The sequence below is a fragment of the Grampus griseus genome (genome assembly GCF_964374135.1).
Source record: "Grampus griseus genome assembly, chromosome: 2".
Classification (NCBI taxonomy): Eukaryota; Metazoa; Chordata; class Mammalia; order Artiodactyla; family Delphinidae; genus Grampus; species Grampus griseus.
The window spans coordinates 74,474,998-74,491,449 of record NC_139018.1 but is presented as its reverse complement, the minus strand read 5'-3'; the positions used below and the strand labels follow the sequence as shown (position 1 = coordinate 74,491,449).

The window sequence follows — 16,452 nt, the reverse complement described above, 5'->3', positions numbered from 1 at the left end:
AGTTACCCCTGTGGTACATAGCCATGTACTACATTCCCCCATCATCACACTTATCACAATTCATTTCATTGCTTACTTAAATGCCTGGCTTCCTGACTAGACAATAAAACTTCTGATCAGTATCTAACCTGTTCAACAGTTTATCCGTAGCACCTAGCACAGCACCTGACACCTAGTAAGCAATCAGTATTTGTTGTATGATTGACAGAGTGAAGAGAAAGCCATATTTACTTCTCAATCCATCCAAAAAGGCACCAATTTTGTGTGTGTATATATATTCTGCATGTGTGCTTGTGTGCACACACACACGTACACACACACACTCACCTTCCTCAAAATACAGCTTGGCTGACAGGACTAAGAGATAGCTACCAAGCCACGTATACTGCTTGGTCACACGGTGGGAAAGCAGCTGCTGGTGAGACAGGGGAACTCTTTAAGCCTTAATTTCCTCACGTGTACAATGGGAATAATAAAATCTTCCTTATATAATTCAATAAACAATAGCTATTACATCTAGATCCCAATTCCCAAATACGGATGGAGCCTGTGTTCTGCTCAGAAGAATGAAGCCCATGACTGAAACTGTCCACCAGGTGGCAGTATTACCCTGGCCTGGTCCTGTGCTGCTTCCACTACGGAGCAAGACCAGCAGTCAGGGGAAGAAGTAGAAGGTACGACCAAGGGCCGCTTCACTAGAGCTTTGAGTGAAACCAGAAGAAAAAACAACTCAGAGACCAGGGCATACGTCAAGAAGGCCTCTGTTTCTTGGACCCATCCTCCTTTTCTCAGCCCAGGCTCTTCCGAGGCACTGTTATGCTTAGGAATAAGCATTTTCTGGCTTGTCGTTCACAGCGGGGGGAGGGGGGGAGTATTTCCCCCTTGGAGATGAGTCCTTTTATCCCACCAGAGCTGCCAGCTTCCACTTCTAGTGGAGACTGTGTTGAGAAGAGAGGCAGATTTGCTTTCTCAGACTGCAGAAGACATCTCGTCATTCTGGGAAGCCCTGTGGCCACCCATTTTGAGGACATGGGAAGAGGCGGATGCCAGAGTTATTCTTGGTTATACATTTCACTCATCCTTTTCCACCTTGATTTCAATGAACGAGTTCAAGTCAGGACAGCAGGTTTTGTGGGGTTGGTCAAAAGATGGGGAGACAGGTCCATTCTCATCACCTCCCTCATCCTCCTCCTCTTGGAAATTAGGATTGTAAAGTTCTGGTGGAAGGAGCTGGGCCTCAGCAGAAGGTAAGCGGTCTGAGGGAGGTCCATACACACGGTTGGCTTTGGTGCCATGCTTAGAGTTGGCATCCAGGTGGTAGCAGAGCTGCGTGAGGCGCTGGGCCCGGAAACGGGGAGGCCGGGCTACCCAGACACCTGGCTCATTAAGGCTGTCCTCTTCATCTGACATCAGCTCCTCTGTCACATCCTTCCACAGGCGTTGGTCCTCAGGGCCAAAATGCCTCATGATGCTGGATCGGTTGGCAAAAAGCTAAGGTAGGAGCCCAGGACAGAGATTAGGAAAAGCAACAAACCACCATGCATTAGGTTTGGGGAAAGGCTTTGGGTGGAAGAGAGGCTGTGTAAAATCTGTGCCCGAGAGAACCCAGTTCTCAAGAGAACACAAGTCCTCAAGAGAACCCAAGTCAGATCTTAGAACTGGCTCCCTTCCTCCTCCTCCTCTGCTCCGTTCCTGGATCTCAACTCTTTTCTCAGATGCCACGTCCCCTGGCCCTTCCCACTGTGACTTATTTATTAGCGTTTAAAGTTTAGCATCTTGAAAGGAAAGACTAGAAACCTACCCGATATCTGCGACTTCGAAGTTTCTTCTCCTCTTTTTCTTTTAGGCCTTTAAAAGGGTTCAGGGAGTTGCGGTACTCACGCCTCTTAGTAAGGAAGTAGGCTACACAGGCTCCTGGTGGGGAGGGAGAAGGCAGGCAGCAAAAAGCAGGGTCCTCAGCCCTTTTTTTTGCCCTAATACTACTGGATGGGAGAAGGGTGAACCACTGTTTAGACGATGGGCTTTCTGGGTATATCCATCAGCATCTATTCATTCCTCTCTGGTTTAGCTCCCTCTGCCTCCCTCCGTCTCCAACAGGAACTCCTCCCACTATAAAAAGACAACTCCAGGGAGGGAGGGAGGGAGACGCAAGAGGGAAGAGATGTGGGGACATATGTATATGTATAACTGATTCACTTTGTTATACAGCAGAAACTAACACACCATTGTAAAGCAATTATACTCCAATAAAGACGTTAAAAAAAAAAAAGACAACTCCAATGCTTCTGTAACTCCCTTCCCCCACTCCCAGTTAAACCTACCCCCATTCTACTCAGCTGACAGCAGATTACAAGTACTTTTTCAGCAGAAGCTTTCTTTTTTTTTTTTTTTTTAGCAGAAGCTTTCTTAGTGCTACAGACAAATAACAGAAGAGCAAGGAAAGTAGAAAACCCAGGACATAATATTTAGGGACAAAAGAGCAGGGCTGGATTCTGACCTCCTTTTTATAACACCCTAGATTCAGGCTCTGCGTGTAAATGTCATGCATGATGGTGTTCTGGCCCTTTCCTTCTCCCATTTTCATTTCAGACTGAGTAGGGGAATAAAAAGGCAATTAGAGACAATCCTGTGTGTATTGCAGGTGAAAAGAATAACCAAAACCAATTTTTTAAAGTCCTCTATTTTCAAAACCACCTAAATCATCTCCATATGCCTCTTCTCCTCTGGCCAGGAACAGGGGATGAAGAAAGGATGGGATGGGAGTTAACTTAGTTTTTCTCACCTTTCAGCTCCTTGTCAGTGTAATTGTGGGGACTGGTTACCAGCTCCTGCTTGAGCTTTTCCAGAAGGAACTTCACTACTGAAATATTCCAAGAGGACTTGATGCTGCCACAAGAGAAGAGAGTGAATAAGGCAGTATTTTATTTTATTTATTTATTTTTTGGCTGCACCACGTGGCTTGTGGGATCTTAGTTCCCCGACCAGGGATGGAACCCGTGCCCCCCCGTAGTGGGAGGGTGGAGGTTTTTTTTTTTTTTTTTTTGCGGTACGCGGGTCTCTCACTGTTGTGGCCTCTCCCGTTGCGGAGCACAGGGTCCGGACGCGCAGGCTCAGCGGCCATGGCTCACGGGCCCAGCCGCTCCGCAGCATGTGGGATCCTCCCGGACCGGGGCACGAACCCGTGTCCCCTGCATCGGCAGGCGGACTCTCAACCACCGCGCCACCAGGGAAGCCCAGGGAGAGTGGAGTTTTAACCACTGGATCGCCAGGGAAGTCCCTCGTCAGCATTTTAAAAGTTAGACAGAGATTCCCAGCACTAATCAACTTTGTGGTAAAGTCCTCCATGGCCTAAGACAGTATACAAGGGGCAATGGTGAGATGGAAGCCTTACCCTCACTGTTATACTGAAGCAGCCCCCTCTATTTCCCTCTCCTTGGCAAAGTTCCTTATGATCTTTTCCCTCAAGAGGATCGTACCTTTCAGACCCATTGAATCTCTTGTCATTGGTGATGTGGTTATGCACATTGTGGACCAATTTCTAGGGGAAACAAACAAACAAACAAACACAGAATCAAGCCAGGAGCAAATATGATGAAACCCTCCTCTGGTCCCTAGGCACTGTCCCTATGGGGTTCTCTGCCTGAATCCTGCCCATAGTCTAGGTACCATTTCTGTTGATGCCCTTTCTTAGCCAGAGAGCCGATCCAAGTTAGTATTTCTAATGAACCCTCCCTTTCTTTCCTTTTCATTTAATTTCTGTGGAGTCTCCAGGATTACCCCCTGGTCTTCCTTCTGCTCCCAGGGAATATGATCACTACAGTAGAGGGTTTCAAACACTTCCACAAACACACTCCTAACAGCAAGGAGAGAGCAAATATACACCAGGGCTACTGCAAGTGGACATTTCTTTTTTTAAAAATTTTAATGTTATTTATTTATTTTTGGCTATGTTGGGTCTTCATTGCTGCATGTGAGCTTTCTCTAGTTGCAGTGAGCGGGGGCTACTCTTTGTTGTGGTGCGCGGGCTTCTCATTGCGGTGGCTTCTCTTGTTGACGAACACGGGCTCTAGGCGTGCGGGCTTCAGTAGTTGTGGCACGCGGGCTGCAGAGCGCAGGCTCAGCAGTTGTGGCGCATGGGCTTAGGTGCTCTGCAGCATGTGGGATCTTCCCGGACCAGGGATCGAACCCACGTCCCCTGCATTGGCAGGCGGATTCTTAACCACTGCGCCACCAGGGAAGTCACTACCTTTGCTTATACACCTTTAATGATGGGTTCTCACTAGTTTTTGACTCAGCTACTATTGAACATCTCTAATTGTTAAAAAATTTTGCCTCAGGGGCTTCCCTGGTGGCACAGTGGTTAAGAATCCGCCTGCCAATGCAGGGGACACAGGTTAGAGCTCTGGTCCAGGAAGATCCCACATGCCGCAGAGCAACTAAGCCCAAGCGCCACAACTACTGAGCCTGTGCTCTAGAGCCTGCGAGCCACAACTACTGAGCCCACGTGCCACAACTACTGAAGCCCGCGCGCCTAGAGCCCGTGCTCCGCAACAAGAGAAGCCACCGCAATGAGAAGACCATGCACCGCAATGAAGAGTAGCCCAAGCTCGTCTCAACTAGAGAAAGCCTGTGTGCAGCAACAAAGACCCAGTGCAGCCAAAAATTAATTAATTAATTAAAAAAAATTTGCCTTAGATGCTCCAAAATCTGACCCCAGTTTTGCCCTAACAGCACCTGAAGTATTTGAAGACAGCTTCCATGTACTTACCAAGTCTTTTCTTATCCCATCTAAACACCAAGTCCTTCAACCATTCCTCATGACATAGTTGCCAGACAGACTCCTCATGAAACTATGAGCCTCTCTGGTTTGCCAGTGTCCCTCTTACAACATGGCACCTGGAACTGAATCTAACTCATCTGTTGAGGTCTGGCCAAAGGGAACATTACTTCCCTGACTAGAACTCTACACTTCTAGGAATGAAACCCAAGATGCTGTACCTCTCTTAGCAAGCCCATCCCTACTCTCAGTGTCACAGAGTTCATTCATAGTGAGCTTGTAGTCCATTTTCCACATGGATTACTATCTCCACCATTCTGCAACTGTTTTTTTTTTTAACTTTAATGTAGGATTTTACATTTCTTCCTATTAAATTTAGTTTTGTTGTTTCTGATTATATTTTCATTCCAAGGTCCTTCAGTCAATGGAAATTACCCAGTCCCAAACTGATGGGATGCTGATCTCAGGATTTCAGCTTCATATTAAAAAATTTATGCCCAATTTACGCTCCTAGCCCTGTGGCTGACTGACCATATCAACTTAGGAAATTACTGTTAACTCTTTATGGTTAGGGTCTCCACTCTATAAAAAAGACTGTTGTACTAGCTTCATATTTGATATAGTTATTTTACCTCTTAGAAGTCCAAACTTGAAAAATCACAAAAGATGGGTAAATGCTTCAGAAAGAATTTGAAAGAGTTGCAGAAAAAAAGAAAAGAAAAAAAAGTAGGGTGGGGGAGTTGCATAGCTTCCAATTCAAGTGGCTTGGAAGAGATCAGCTGATAAACATCCAACCAAGCTTGAAGTGGAAAGGGAAAATACTCTAGACAATAATAAGCATTAAGACTGTAAAGGCTGCTGGCTCACCTACCTCCTGAGTGAGCTAAAAATGAATAATTTCCCCAATGGGTGGCTGGGATCTGCAGCAGTCCAAGGAATTAAGATTCCGATTTGGTCCTTTTGGATCTCTAGCAGTGACCCACAGCAGCTTCCTCAGATTGGAGAGATGCCTTTCTCATTCCTTCCCAGAGCTAAAGGTTGGAACAGTGAAGGTCTGCAACTATCCCTCTCCCTCTAAACCCACAGACTAATACAAGAACATTTTATATCTTTCTCTGTGACAGGCAGCAAGACTCCCTGACTGGTCCTCTCACGCCTCTTCAAGCACTATAACACAGAGCAGGATGACTGAGAATGCTGTCCTCCCAGAAGGTCCCATGCTGAGCTCTCCAAAGGGCAGGAAGAAGCCAGGCCTCATCACTAGACCTCTCGCTGGAGTTAGTAGGCACTAGAGGAATGGAACTGATCAAAAGTCCTGATTTTATGCAAATTTTAATTGTCACACATTTATTCACAATTTAAGCACTATGAATTTTTGGGAAATCCCTTGAAATGTACTTCTAGGTATAAGCCTTCATTTCTATCACTGGCAACAACAGTGCCCTCTTGGGCCAGAAATCCATGACAGAGAAACTAAACCTAGTCCCTGTTTTTTTTTTTCTTTTAATATTATTTATTTGGCTGCACCTGGTCTTAGCTGCAGCACACGGGATCTTCGTGCGGCATGCGGGATCTTTAGTTATGGCATGCAGGATCTTTTTTTTTTTTTTTTTAGTTGCAGCATGCAAACACTTAGTTGCAGCATGTGAGATCTAGTTCCCTGACCAGGGATTGAACCCAGGCCCCTTGCTTTGGGAGCATGAAGTCTTAGCCACTGGACCACCAGGGAAGTCCCCCTATTCCCTGTTCTTGATAAGTGACATGTCACTGAACATAACCAAAATTTGAAATGAAGGTTAGAAACCAGTTGATACAGATTATGAATGGTGTCTTCTGGAAGAGAGAGAGAGAAAAAAAAAAAAGAATATGTCAATGTAAAAACATCAAATGAAAAGGCAGAGTAAAGTAGGATCTCTTAGAAAAAGAAAGAAGTAATATGAATAAAGGAGGTATAAATGGTAGTCAGCTGTTTTCAATCTTTACTAAGACTGTAACAAGGAGAAATGAGTTCTATACTATGATGAGATCTTGCTGGATGTCAGTGGTGACCTCCACTCCTAACCAGAGCCCTCAAGTTACCTCATCAGCCATTATCCAGAGTGGAGACCCATTACCGTCAATGGGAACACAATACGGCTAAAGAACATCCCCACAGTTATCAGAAAGATGTTCTGGGCGACAGAGCGGATCCAAAGGTCTGCGGTCACCCTAAAACAGGGTTTCTCAACCTTGGCACTATTGACATTTTAGGCTGGATAATGGGGGTGTTGGGGGAGACATCCTGTACACTGTAGGATGTTTAGTGACGCTCCTAGGGCTCCGAGCCACTGCAAGGTTTCAGGCAGAACTGGATCATATCAGTACCTTCCCTGCCAAGTGCTCTGAGAATCAGTAGAATCTCCAAACCTTTTATACCTGAGCTGAGTGGCCCTCTGCATCTTTGGGGTATGGGACCACCTCAGGACACCTTGGCCTTTCTGCCCATGGGGACCCTTGCTACTCACCCTGAACACTGGTAATTTGCAGGCAGTTTCCAGTGCTGCTCTGCTGCCGTCAATTTGCTTAACCCCTTAAGGATCTTCCCATCAGGATTATGAGATCACCAGGAGATATGATGTAATTATATAATTATATATATGATATAATTCCCTTATCTTTAAATGGAAGATATCAATCTATCTGGGAAAACCTAAAGAAGTTCCACTGATAGCAGTGGGGCTGCCTGTCCCTGGGCTAGGGAAGAGGCTCTCTCCTTCTTGCCCCTCCCACTCCAGCAGGCTTCAGGATACCATTCATTCGATATGGGACGTTTAAAATCAACCCACATTTCCCTCTTCACTTATCTCTCCAGACTGAAGAAAAATGTGGAGAAAGCGAGCTCACTTACAGAGAGGACCAGATCCCTCTTGCGCCTGGAGTTCTTCTGCCGACTCCCTCTGGTCCTGCATGGGGAAGCAGTAAATCCTAGAGAGTGTCTCAGCTCCCCAGTTCCCCCAGGGCCTGATTCTTCCAAGGCACCTTCCAGGGCAGCAGCAGCGCTGAGCATGTCCTCGGGGTGGGGCGGGGGCAGCTTGGTTCCGTTTTCCGGCCCTGTCTCTGAGGTTGTCCGCTGGATCGCCGGTTGTGTGGCTGGTGAAAGCTGCTTGGCATAAGCAGGGGCCAGCACCCGCTGCACTGCACCCTCAGAGGCCACATAATCATCCACCAGCTAAGAACATAAAAAAGAATAGCCTATTAGCCAGCCAGGCTTACGGGAACCTGATCAACCATCATTCATTGGCCAAGTATAATGAACAAGGAGTGTGGGCAAATATTTCTGCGGGTACAGGGCCTCTCATGTTGGGTCATTACCACAGGACTGATTATACAGAGAAGGCATGTTTCTGATGCTTTGTGAGTAGTCATTTACGCTTTGTGCTTGAGTATAGGAAATGTAGCTGGGTAAGTGTTTTGCCTGAAAGGAGTTGAGGGAGGAAGTGATGACAAGAAAGGAAAACAAAGCAAGAGAAGGAGCAAGAGAATAAAATAACAATAAAAAGGAGAGATATGGGAGCAAAGGAGGGAGATATAAAGTCGGAAATCTCTAGAGAGGCTAGCACTGCCTCCCCGAGCCCGCCCTTTTCCCTTTGCGGGGCCAGTGTGTGCCCTCACCTTGATCCTGCTCTGGCCACATCCGACTGTCACTGCCCTGACACCTGCTTGCCTGCCTGTGCCCTCACTCAAGGACATAGAGGGTAGGGGAAGGAAGGAGGGAGGAAGGGGGAGAGAGAGAGAGAGGAAAGAAGAAAGGAGGGGGATTTTTGCAGCCCAGAAAACAAAACAGTGAAAGTGGGAGAAAAAAAAACACAGAAAGAAGTGGGGGAGGAGGCTGAGATTTATAGACCTGTGAGCTGCTTTCTGTGCTGTGAAATCTAATTCCATCCTGTTGGCTTGGAAGCCTTCCCTGCCAGAAAGAACCACAGCTCAGGGCTCTGCCTGGCCAGGTACCTCCTAGCCTCCTCCCACCTTCCCAGCTCCTCCTCCAACAGTACCAAACCAAGGATAGTCCCTGGCGGGGCACAGACTGGGGCGAGCCGCGGGGCCATCACCCGCACGTGGCTAGGCCTCGGGGCAGCAGTGACCAGTTGCAGTGTAACACAACTGGTCACACTCCTTAGATCCAGCAGATGGGCTGGGAGTCTCATCCCTCCCATCAACCCTGTGTGTTCTGCTGCTCTACACTTTCCTGGGTGTCTGGGCCTCGTCGTGGCGGGGAGGAGGAACAGAGACAGGGCAGAGGGAGGACGCTCTGGAGGAGAGGGTGGAGGAGAGCTGACAGATCTCCCACTGTCTCTCAAGTGGCAACACATCTGTTAGTTTCCCATCTCTGAGATCTCTACAGTTGCTCCATCTCCTTTCCATACTTCCATGTGTGAAACTACTTCTGCAGTTTTTACTCTCCTCAGCCAGGATTTTCCTGCTCATATGGCCCTGAGCAGTAAAGAAGCTGAAATAGCACATGTGCTTCTTTGTCTTTTCCTGCTCACAAAATAGGCCTGCTCGCTTCCCTCTTTCTCCCTACATGTTATCATCCTCTTACTGTGAACTCTCAACTCTCATTTCTGTTCCTCATTTTTATTTCCTGTCCTCTACCTCCCTCCCACCTTACCTCATTTTCTCTCTCTTGCATCAATTCTCCTTCCATTTAGGTTCACCTTTCTCCTCTGCTCTTGTTTTCCACTTTTTCTCCTTCCCTTCATTTCCGCCTGCCTCTTTCCCTCCCTACACCTGTCGGCTATTATCTTTGTCCTCTCCCTCCCACTTTCCCTTCTCTCTCTCTCCCCGCCTCTGCCTCTCTCTCCTCACATCCCCATCTCCCTCATAGTCCTGAATTCCTCTTGGCAAGCAGAGGGCCCGTGATCAAATATGAATGAGCCGTCTGTGCTCGGCAGGCATCCTTGCCAGGAGAGGCAGAACCCACGGAGCAGCCAAGGCAGCTGTGGAGAAGGTGCCATGCAGAGCAACAGAGAGGGAGCGCAGTACCACTGCCCCGACACCACTCACGCCAGAAAATGACCTTCTGCCGGAGAGGCCACGGTACCAAAAAAAAATCCCAAAAAAACAAAAAACAAAAAACCCAGGAGGGCTGACTCTCCCTGCCGGCAAAGGAAACTGGGTACCGTGCTGTTCTGTCACAGATACAACCGAAAGAAAGGCTGAAGGATGGAGAGAAGAGAAGAGAAAGAGGCCGGGAAGAGCACAGAAGCACAGCCCCGCTAGTGTCCTGCGCTGCGTACTCACGGGGTTGAGCATCGGAGGCCCCTCGCCTGCAGCCAGGGCGCATACCGGGAGCCGTACGTCTCTCTGAGCGGCCGGGAAGCCCAAGGGCCCAGGCCCCCCAGCTGAGGCCGCTCCCAGCTGCCGCAGCTCCTCGATCACCACCTGCACGCCGCTGCCCACACTGTCACACTCCTCTTCCACGGCCGGCAAGGCCCTGTCTGCCTCTCCGGGGCTCTCCTTGAGGGGCCCGGGCTCCTCGGGCGGGGAGCCGTGCACCCGGCTCTCGCCGTCTTCATCGGGGACGGGCACCTTCCCTTGCCTCAGCTCACCCACTTCCTCCTGGAGACGTTTTAACAATTCGTTGTTGGCCCTGGCGAGACCCAGCGCAGCCTCAGCCAGACCCACGGCCTTATCCACCCGCTGGTAGATAATATGCAGGAGCTGCTCTGAACTCTGGACGGCCAGGCCGTGTCCGGTGACCGTGATCGGGGTGCTGGGAGGAGGGTTCCCGCCCTGACAGCTTGTGCTGCCCCCGCTAGTCTCGCTCTTACAGGCACAGCAGCAGCATCTGGCCTCGCCGCCACTGGGAGGGGAGAAGAGAATGGTGGCGCTGAAGGACATGGTGGCAGAGGCAAGAAGGCCCGTGCTCACGCTGCTGGACTGCTGCAAAAGTGTCCCCAGTCGACCGGACCGCACGAAGCTCTGGTCTCTTTGGATTCACTCTCCTTTTTCATGGAGGTTGGTCGGAGCAGCCTGGGCCCCCGGGGGCTGGGTTCTGTGAAGGAGGAGTGGGCTAGCCCTGAAGGCGCACACAGTCCATGGCTGCCTCTCCTTGGGCTATGGAGCAGAGGGCCTTCTTCTCTGTGCTGCCCTAGCTCAACACAGTGGGGGTCACACTCACCCCTTCCCAAAAGGGTGGGCCTACAAAGGCCTTCGGGAGGAACACAGTTTCAGAGGGTGGAAGGCATGGAATTCCCCACCACTCCAAGCTAAGGAACAGAGCTGGGACTCAAAAGGACCCACCGGCATCTGGAAAGATCAGAAAATTAAGGAAGAAAATGTAGATCTGTCTTCTCCGTCTCTCTGTCTTGGCTGTAAAAACAGTATTGCATTTTATTGCTTTGACATCCTTCCTTAAGGAGTTCAGAACACTTCATGTAGGTTAATCTCATCCACACAACAGCTCTAGGAAACACATGTTAACCCAGGGCCAGAGAAGAGACATGCAGAGAACTTATATATCTTTTTCAAGGTCAGGGGAAGACAGCAGAATCCAGTTATGGCTACTTTCAGTTTAGTGTGTGTGTGTATTTAAACTGATACCACCTTTTGTTGACATAAAAAATCATGATTCTACCGTCTTTATAATTTGCATACAGATGCATTCAGAGTAAGACTCCTATACAAGGAAAAGGCCAATCATTGCAGCCCCCAACATGTTGCCAACTTCACACTATTATATCATTAATGTTTTGGGGGTGGGCAGGGAAATGAAAGGAAAAGCTGGATAGGAGAGTTGAGCTGCAGTAACCAGGGCTGTGCACAGCCCCCTACTCTCACACTTTGTACACCTGGGCCTACAGCCTCTGCGATAGAAACTAGCTGTTCTGAATCCTCCAGCTGGAAGCCCAGAGAAACCAACTGGGGACCCTCAACTCCACTTCTCATGCTGCTTAAGGGAGAGGCAGAGCTGAACGGGATTGTCTAAGTAGCTACATGCTGCCACTCTACCCGCACAACCAGCCCCCAAAAGGAGAGACCAGAATATCAATGATAAGCCAAACTGCCTCTCTTTTGAATCACTGTAGTTAAGCAACTAAACTACTTCAGGAGGAAAAAAAAAGTGTGGGAGGGTTGGTTTGTACCACTGAGAACACTCCAAGGAACTTCGTATTGTCATTTTCTAAATGACACTTGATTACAGAAAAAAGAATCTTTCTGCCTGAAGCTCCCTAAGTGACAAAATCTTAAGTATGTTTACAATTTCCTCAAGAGATACATTTCTATCTTACCCTGTAAATTATATCATAACATCACAATTAAAAGGAGAGGAGAGAGAGGAAAAAAAAAAAAAGGAGAGGAGAAGGTTAGGAGAATTTTCCACATTCCGAGATTTGGTTTGTTTGTTTGTTTTGAGTCAGCAATCTCATTTCGGAAACAGGCAATATCAATGCCTCTGAGGTACTAAAATGTAAATCTGACAATGCATTTTAATTACATTTGGTTTTTAAAGAATAGTCTTTAATTTGCTTTTTCTACCCTTTATATCGAAGAAATGCTTTTCTGTGCTAGATATTCACATCTTGTAAGAACTTAAATCCATTTACTGCTTCTCTATCATTAGAGTCACTGGAAGGCATAGTTAAACCTAAAAAACTAAAGGTTAGGACTTCCCTGGTGGCGCAGTGGTTAAGAATCTGCCTGCCGATGCAGGGGACATGGTCCAGGAAGATTCGAGCCCTGGTCCAGGAAGATTCCACATGGCGTGGAGCAACTAAGCCTGTGCGCCACAACTGCTGAGCCTGCGTGCCACAACTACTGAAGCCTGCGTGCCTAGAGCCCGTGCTCTGCAACAAGAGAAGCTATCACAGTGAGAAGCCCATGCACTGCAACAAAGAGTAGCCCCCGCTCTCCACAACTAGAGAAAAGCCTACTCACAGCAACGAAGACCCAATGCCACCAAAAATAAATAAAACAAACAAAAACAACAACAACAAAAAATAAAGGTTAAAGTCAAATTAAAACGAAAGGTTAAAGGAAAGCACTAAGTGATTCCCAGGTCAATTTGTGGATGAATCATTAATATATCCTTTTCCTTCCTAAATAAGGTCCTACATGCTCCAGTGGGGTTTTTAAGTTTTTTAAAACCAACATCATGCAGAGTTTAATCTGAAACATGGATGTTGTGAGAGAAAGAAAATTATGTAAACAGTAATATACCACTTGGGTTCAGGATTTGTACAACAAGAAATTAAGACCTGTCACTTATATAATACTGTACATCAACTATACTTCAGTTAAAAAAACTGTTTTTAATAAATAAATAAATAATGTATAAAACTACAAGGATATACTGTACAACACAGGGAATGTAGCCAATATTTTATAATAACTATAAATGGAGTATAACCTCTAAAAATTGTGTATTACTATATTGTACATTTGTAACATATAATTTACATTAACTATACTTCAATTTTTAAAAATTAAAAAAAAATAGAAATGAAGATGCATCATGTTGGGACTCCAGCTGGGTACACTTCCTGGGATCAAATTGACAACTGCAATACTTTTGCCCCCAAAACTCACTCTTTCTTGCAGGAGGCCTTTACCCCTGCCAGCGTTGTGCCTACCTTGAGCCCCTCCCTCCCCTTAAATGGTCTTTCTTAGGTAATCTTCCCAAAACAGCACTAAAATGGGCTGTGTGAACTTGGGCATATAATTCCCTTTTCTGAGCCCCAGTGTTCTCATCTCTGCCTACTTTGAGTGTTTTTGTGAAGACTGTATATAATATATATAAGGCATCTACAGAATACTGGCACACAGTCGGTGCTCCACACGTAACAGCGAGATTCCTGAAACCTTTTGTCTTCCCATCCTGGACATCCATCCTGATGTCCTAATCTTGAAAAAAAAAAAAATACAATGGCTTGAAATAGAATTTGGGGAGTTTCCCCTCTAAATTTAATATCACATTTCTAAGAAAAAATGAATTCAAGTATACAAAGACACATTTATCAGTACAAAACCTTCTGTGACGCAAATTAGAAAGGTATTGAGAAAACAAGAGTATTTGTAATTTACTTACTATCATGACCTGGTTTAGACTAAGGATAATTTCAACTCTGCTAGTTTTTAATGCTAAATATATTTTCATATTTGTGTTGACATAAAATATCATGATACTATCTGCTCTATAATTTTGTCCCTCAATTTCTTTCTGCTTTTCGATTTTGTGTATTACCTAATTAGGTCCATTTTAGAATGTCACGTTCAGGGCAACAAACAGGTGTTTTCTTGAACTAATATGTCTATAAAAACCTGGTACAGTGCAGTGTAGCATAATGGGCGTTCAAATAACTCTTTTGGGGTTCCTATGGATATTACTGCTGACTTAGTTTCCCAGGCTCCTGCTAGAGTCTCCCACATAAGCTCTAAGACACTGAAATAAAAGCATGAGGAAACTGGAGTTGGCAGGTGTTAAAGGAACATTTCACATTATGATATTTACTAACCAGACACCAATTCAAATGCTGGATAAATTATTAAAAACAAAACACTAATATCATTAGTTACATATATCCCCATTAGAGAAGATGAGCAAGTTAAAAACAACAACAAAAATGTGTTTCTAAAAATTCTCTATATGAAAGGCCATGCTAAAGGATGAGTCACCAAAATGGATTGCCACCTCCAAGTACTCAAGTGAAGACAAAAGTCCCTACACACAAGGAGCTTACGGTGCATGTGAGAATAGAATGTCTAAAGAACAAGTCAAAATATACACATGTGCCTAAAAATATGGTACAGACTAAAAAAATCTTGAGGAGTTAGTTCAAAATAATAGAAAGATCAACAGAATGAAATCATGTGGAAGGGGGCTTATCGAAGAAAAACCTATAATTGAGCCTTGAGCAAGATATAGGATGAACTGGGAGGGTCGTAAGAAGACGTGATAAGTGAGAGGAAAAAAAACATAACAGAATTAAAAGGGTACATGTGAGAGATCAGAGCAAAATGGCTTATATAAAAGGTACAGAAAGCTGACAGAGGACTTTGAAAATCGAGTTAAGGAAACTCTTAGAGCAGGGGTCCGCAAACCTTTCTCTGTAAAGGACTAGATAGTAAATAACTTAGGCTTTGCAGGCCATGTGGTTTCTGTCACAAGTATTCAACTCTGCCACTGTAGCACAAAGCAGCCATGGACAATACATAAACATGAGCATGGCTGTGTTACAATAAAACTTTATTTATGGACACAGAAATGTCACAAATTACATTTAATATTTACATTAAAAAATATAAAAGCCATTCTTATCTCATGGGCCATACAAAAACAGGTGGCAGGCCAGACCTAAGACTAGGGGCTATAGTTTTTTGACCCCTGTCTTAGATACCTAAAGTGGAACAGTTAGAGGTTAGGAGATTGTTTAATCCTGGAGAGAAGTGATGAGAATCAGCATTGTGGATATGAAGGTTCAGTATCCTGGAGGAAGGACTGATCATATTTCTTAACTTAATAAATGTGGGGGATAGAGATTGGTTAAAGACAGCTTCAAGATTATAAACCTGAGGGTCAGAAGATGGTACCACTGACAGAATGATAGAAATGAGGAAGCTGAGAGGAGGCACCAGCATGTTTGAGAAGATGTGTATTTATACAACATGTTAAATTTCAAACTGATGGCAGCATCTTTAAATGGAATGTTCTGAAAGCAACTGGCTAGGACTGAAAAACAAAAACAGGAGGAAGGTCAGAGCTGGAATGCAGATTTGGAAACTTTAGTAGGAGGTTATATTTGAACTTCAGAGAGTGAATGAACTCTCCAAGGAGTAAATACAAAGTCCTTGGCAAAGGCCAAGGACAGCACTTCGAGCCAATCCTTGCAAGAGGCTTCATTGAAAGAGAAGAATGGTTAGTAAGGTGGGAGGAAAAGAGTGTTATGAAAGCCAAAGTAGAAAGAATATCAAGGGACTTCCCTGGTGGCGCAGTGGTTGAGAGTCCGCCTGCCGATGCAGGGGACACGGGTTCGTGCCCCGGTCTGGGAAGATCCCACATGCCGCAGAGCGGCTGGGCCCGTGAGCCCTGCGCGTCTGGAGCCTGTGCTCCGCAACGGGAGAGGCCACAACAGTGCGAGGCCCGCGTACAGCAAAGAAGAAGAAAAAAAAAAAAAATCCGCCTGCCAATGTAGGGAGCACGGGTTCGAGCCCTGGTTTGGGAAGATCCCACATTGCCACAGAGCAACTAAGCCTGTGCACCACAACTACTGAGGCTGCACTCTAGAGCCCGTGAGCCACAACTACTGAGCCCACGTGCAGCAACTACTGAAGCCCGCGCACCTGGAGCCTGTGCTCAACAAGAGAAGCCACTGCAATGAGAAATGAGAAGCCTGCACATCACAACAAAGAGTAGCCCCCGCTCGCTGCAGCTAGAGAAAGCCCACTCACGGCAACGAAGACCCAACGCAGCCAAAAATAAATAAGTAAATTTATTAAAAAGAAGAAGAATATCAAGAAAGTGGATCCAATCAACTGTGACAAGTGCAGCAGAATGGTTAAAAAAGATGCAAATTAAGGAAATACATTTTATTTGTCTGTGATGGTCAATGGCAATGACCAGAGAGGTATTTTTTGTAGTGAAAGTAATACTATGCAGTAGACGAAAGAGAACGTGATGGAGAGAAAATGGAAGCAAG

General features: G+C 46.0%; 1 protein-coding gene across 2 annotated transcripts; it reads right to left on the bottom strand.

Moving 5' to 3' along the window:
- Positions 1–843: 843 nt before the first annotated feature.
- Positions 844–10,657, bottom strand: LOC309817965 (uncharacterized protein C14orf93; the record flags this gene model as incomplete). Of its 2 annotated transcripts, XM_082647259.1 has the most annotated exons (7): positions 844–1,256; positions 1,377–1,491; positions 1,802–1,914; positions 2,783–2,886; positions 3,477–3,538; positions 7,665–7,985; positions 10,058–10,657. In XM_082647259.1, 7 exons carry the CDS (start codon positions 10,655–10,657, stop codon positions 1,072–1,074), a joined length of 1,500 nt encoding a protein of 499 aa, XP_082503385.1. In that variant the 3' UTR covers positions 844–1,071. The 2 variants fall into 2 exon arrangements, with proteins under 2 accessions (XP_082503385.1, XP_082503384.1); XM_082647258.1 differs by having other exon boundaries at positions 844–1,491.
- Positions 10,658–16,452: the final 5,795 nt, after the last annotated feature.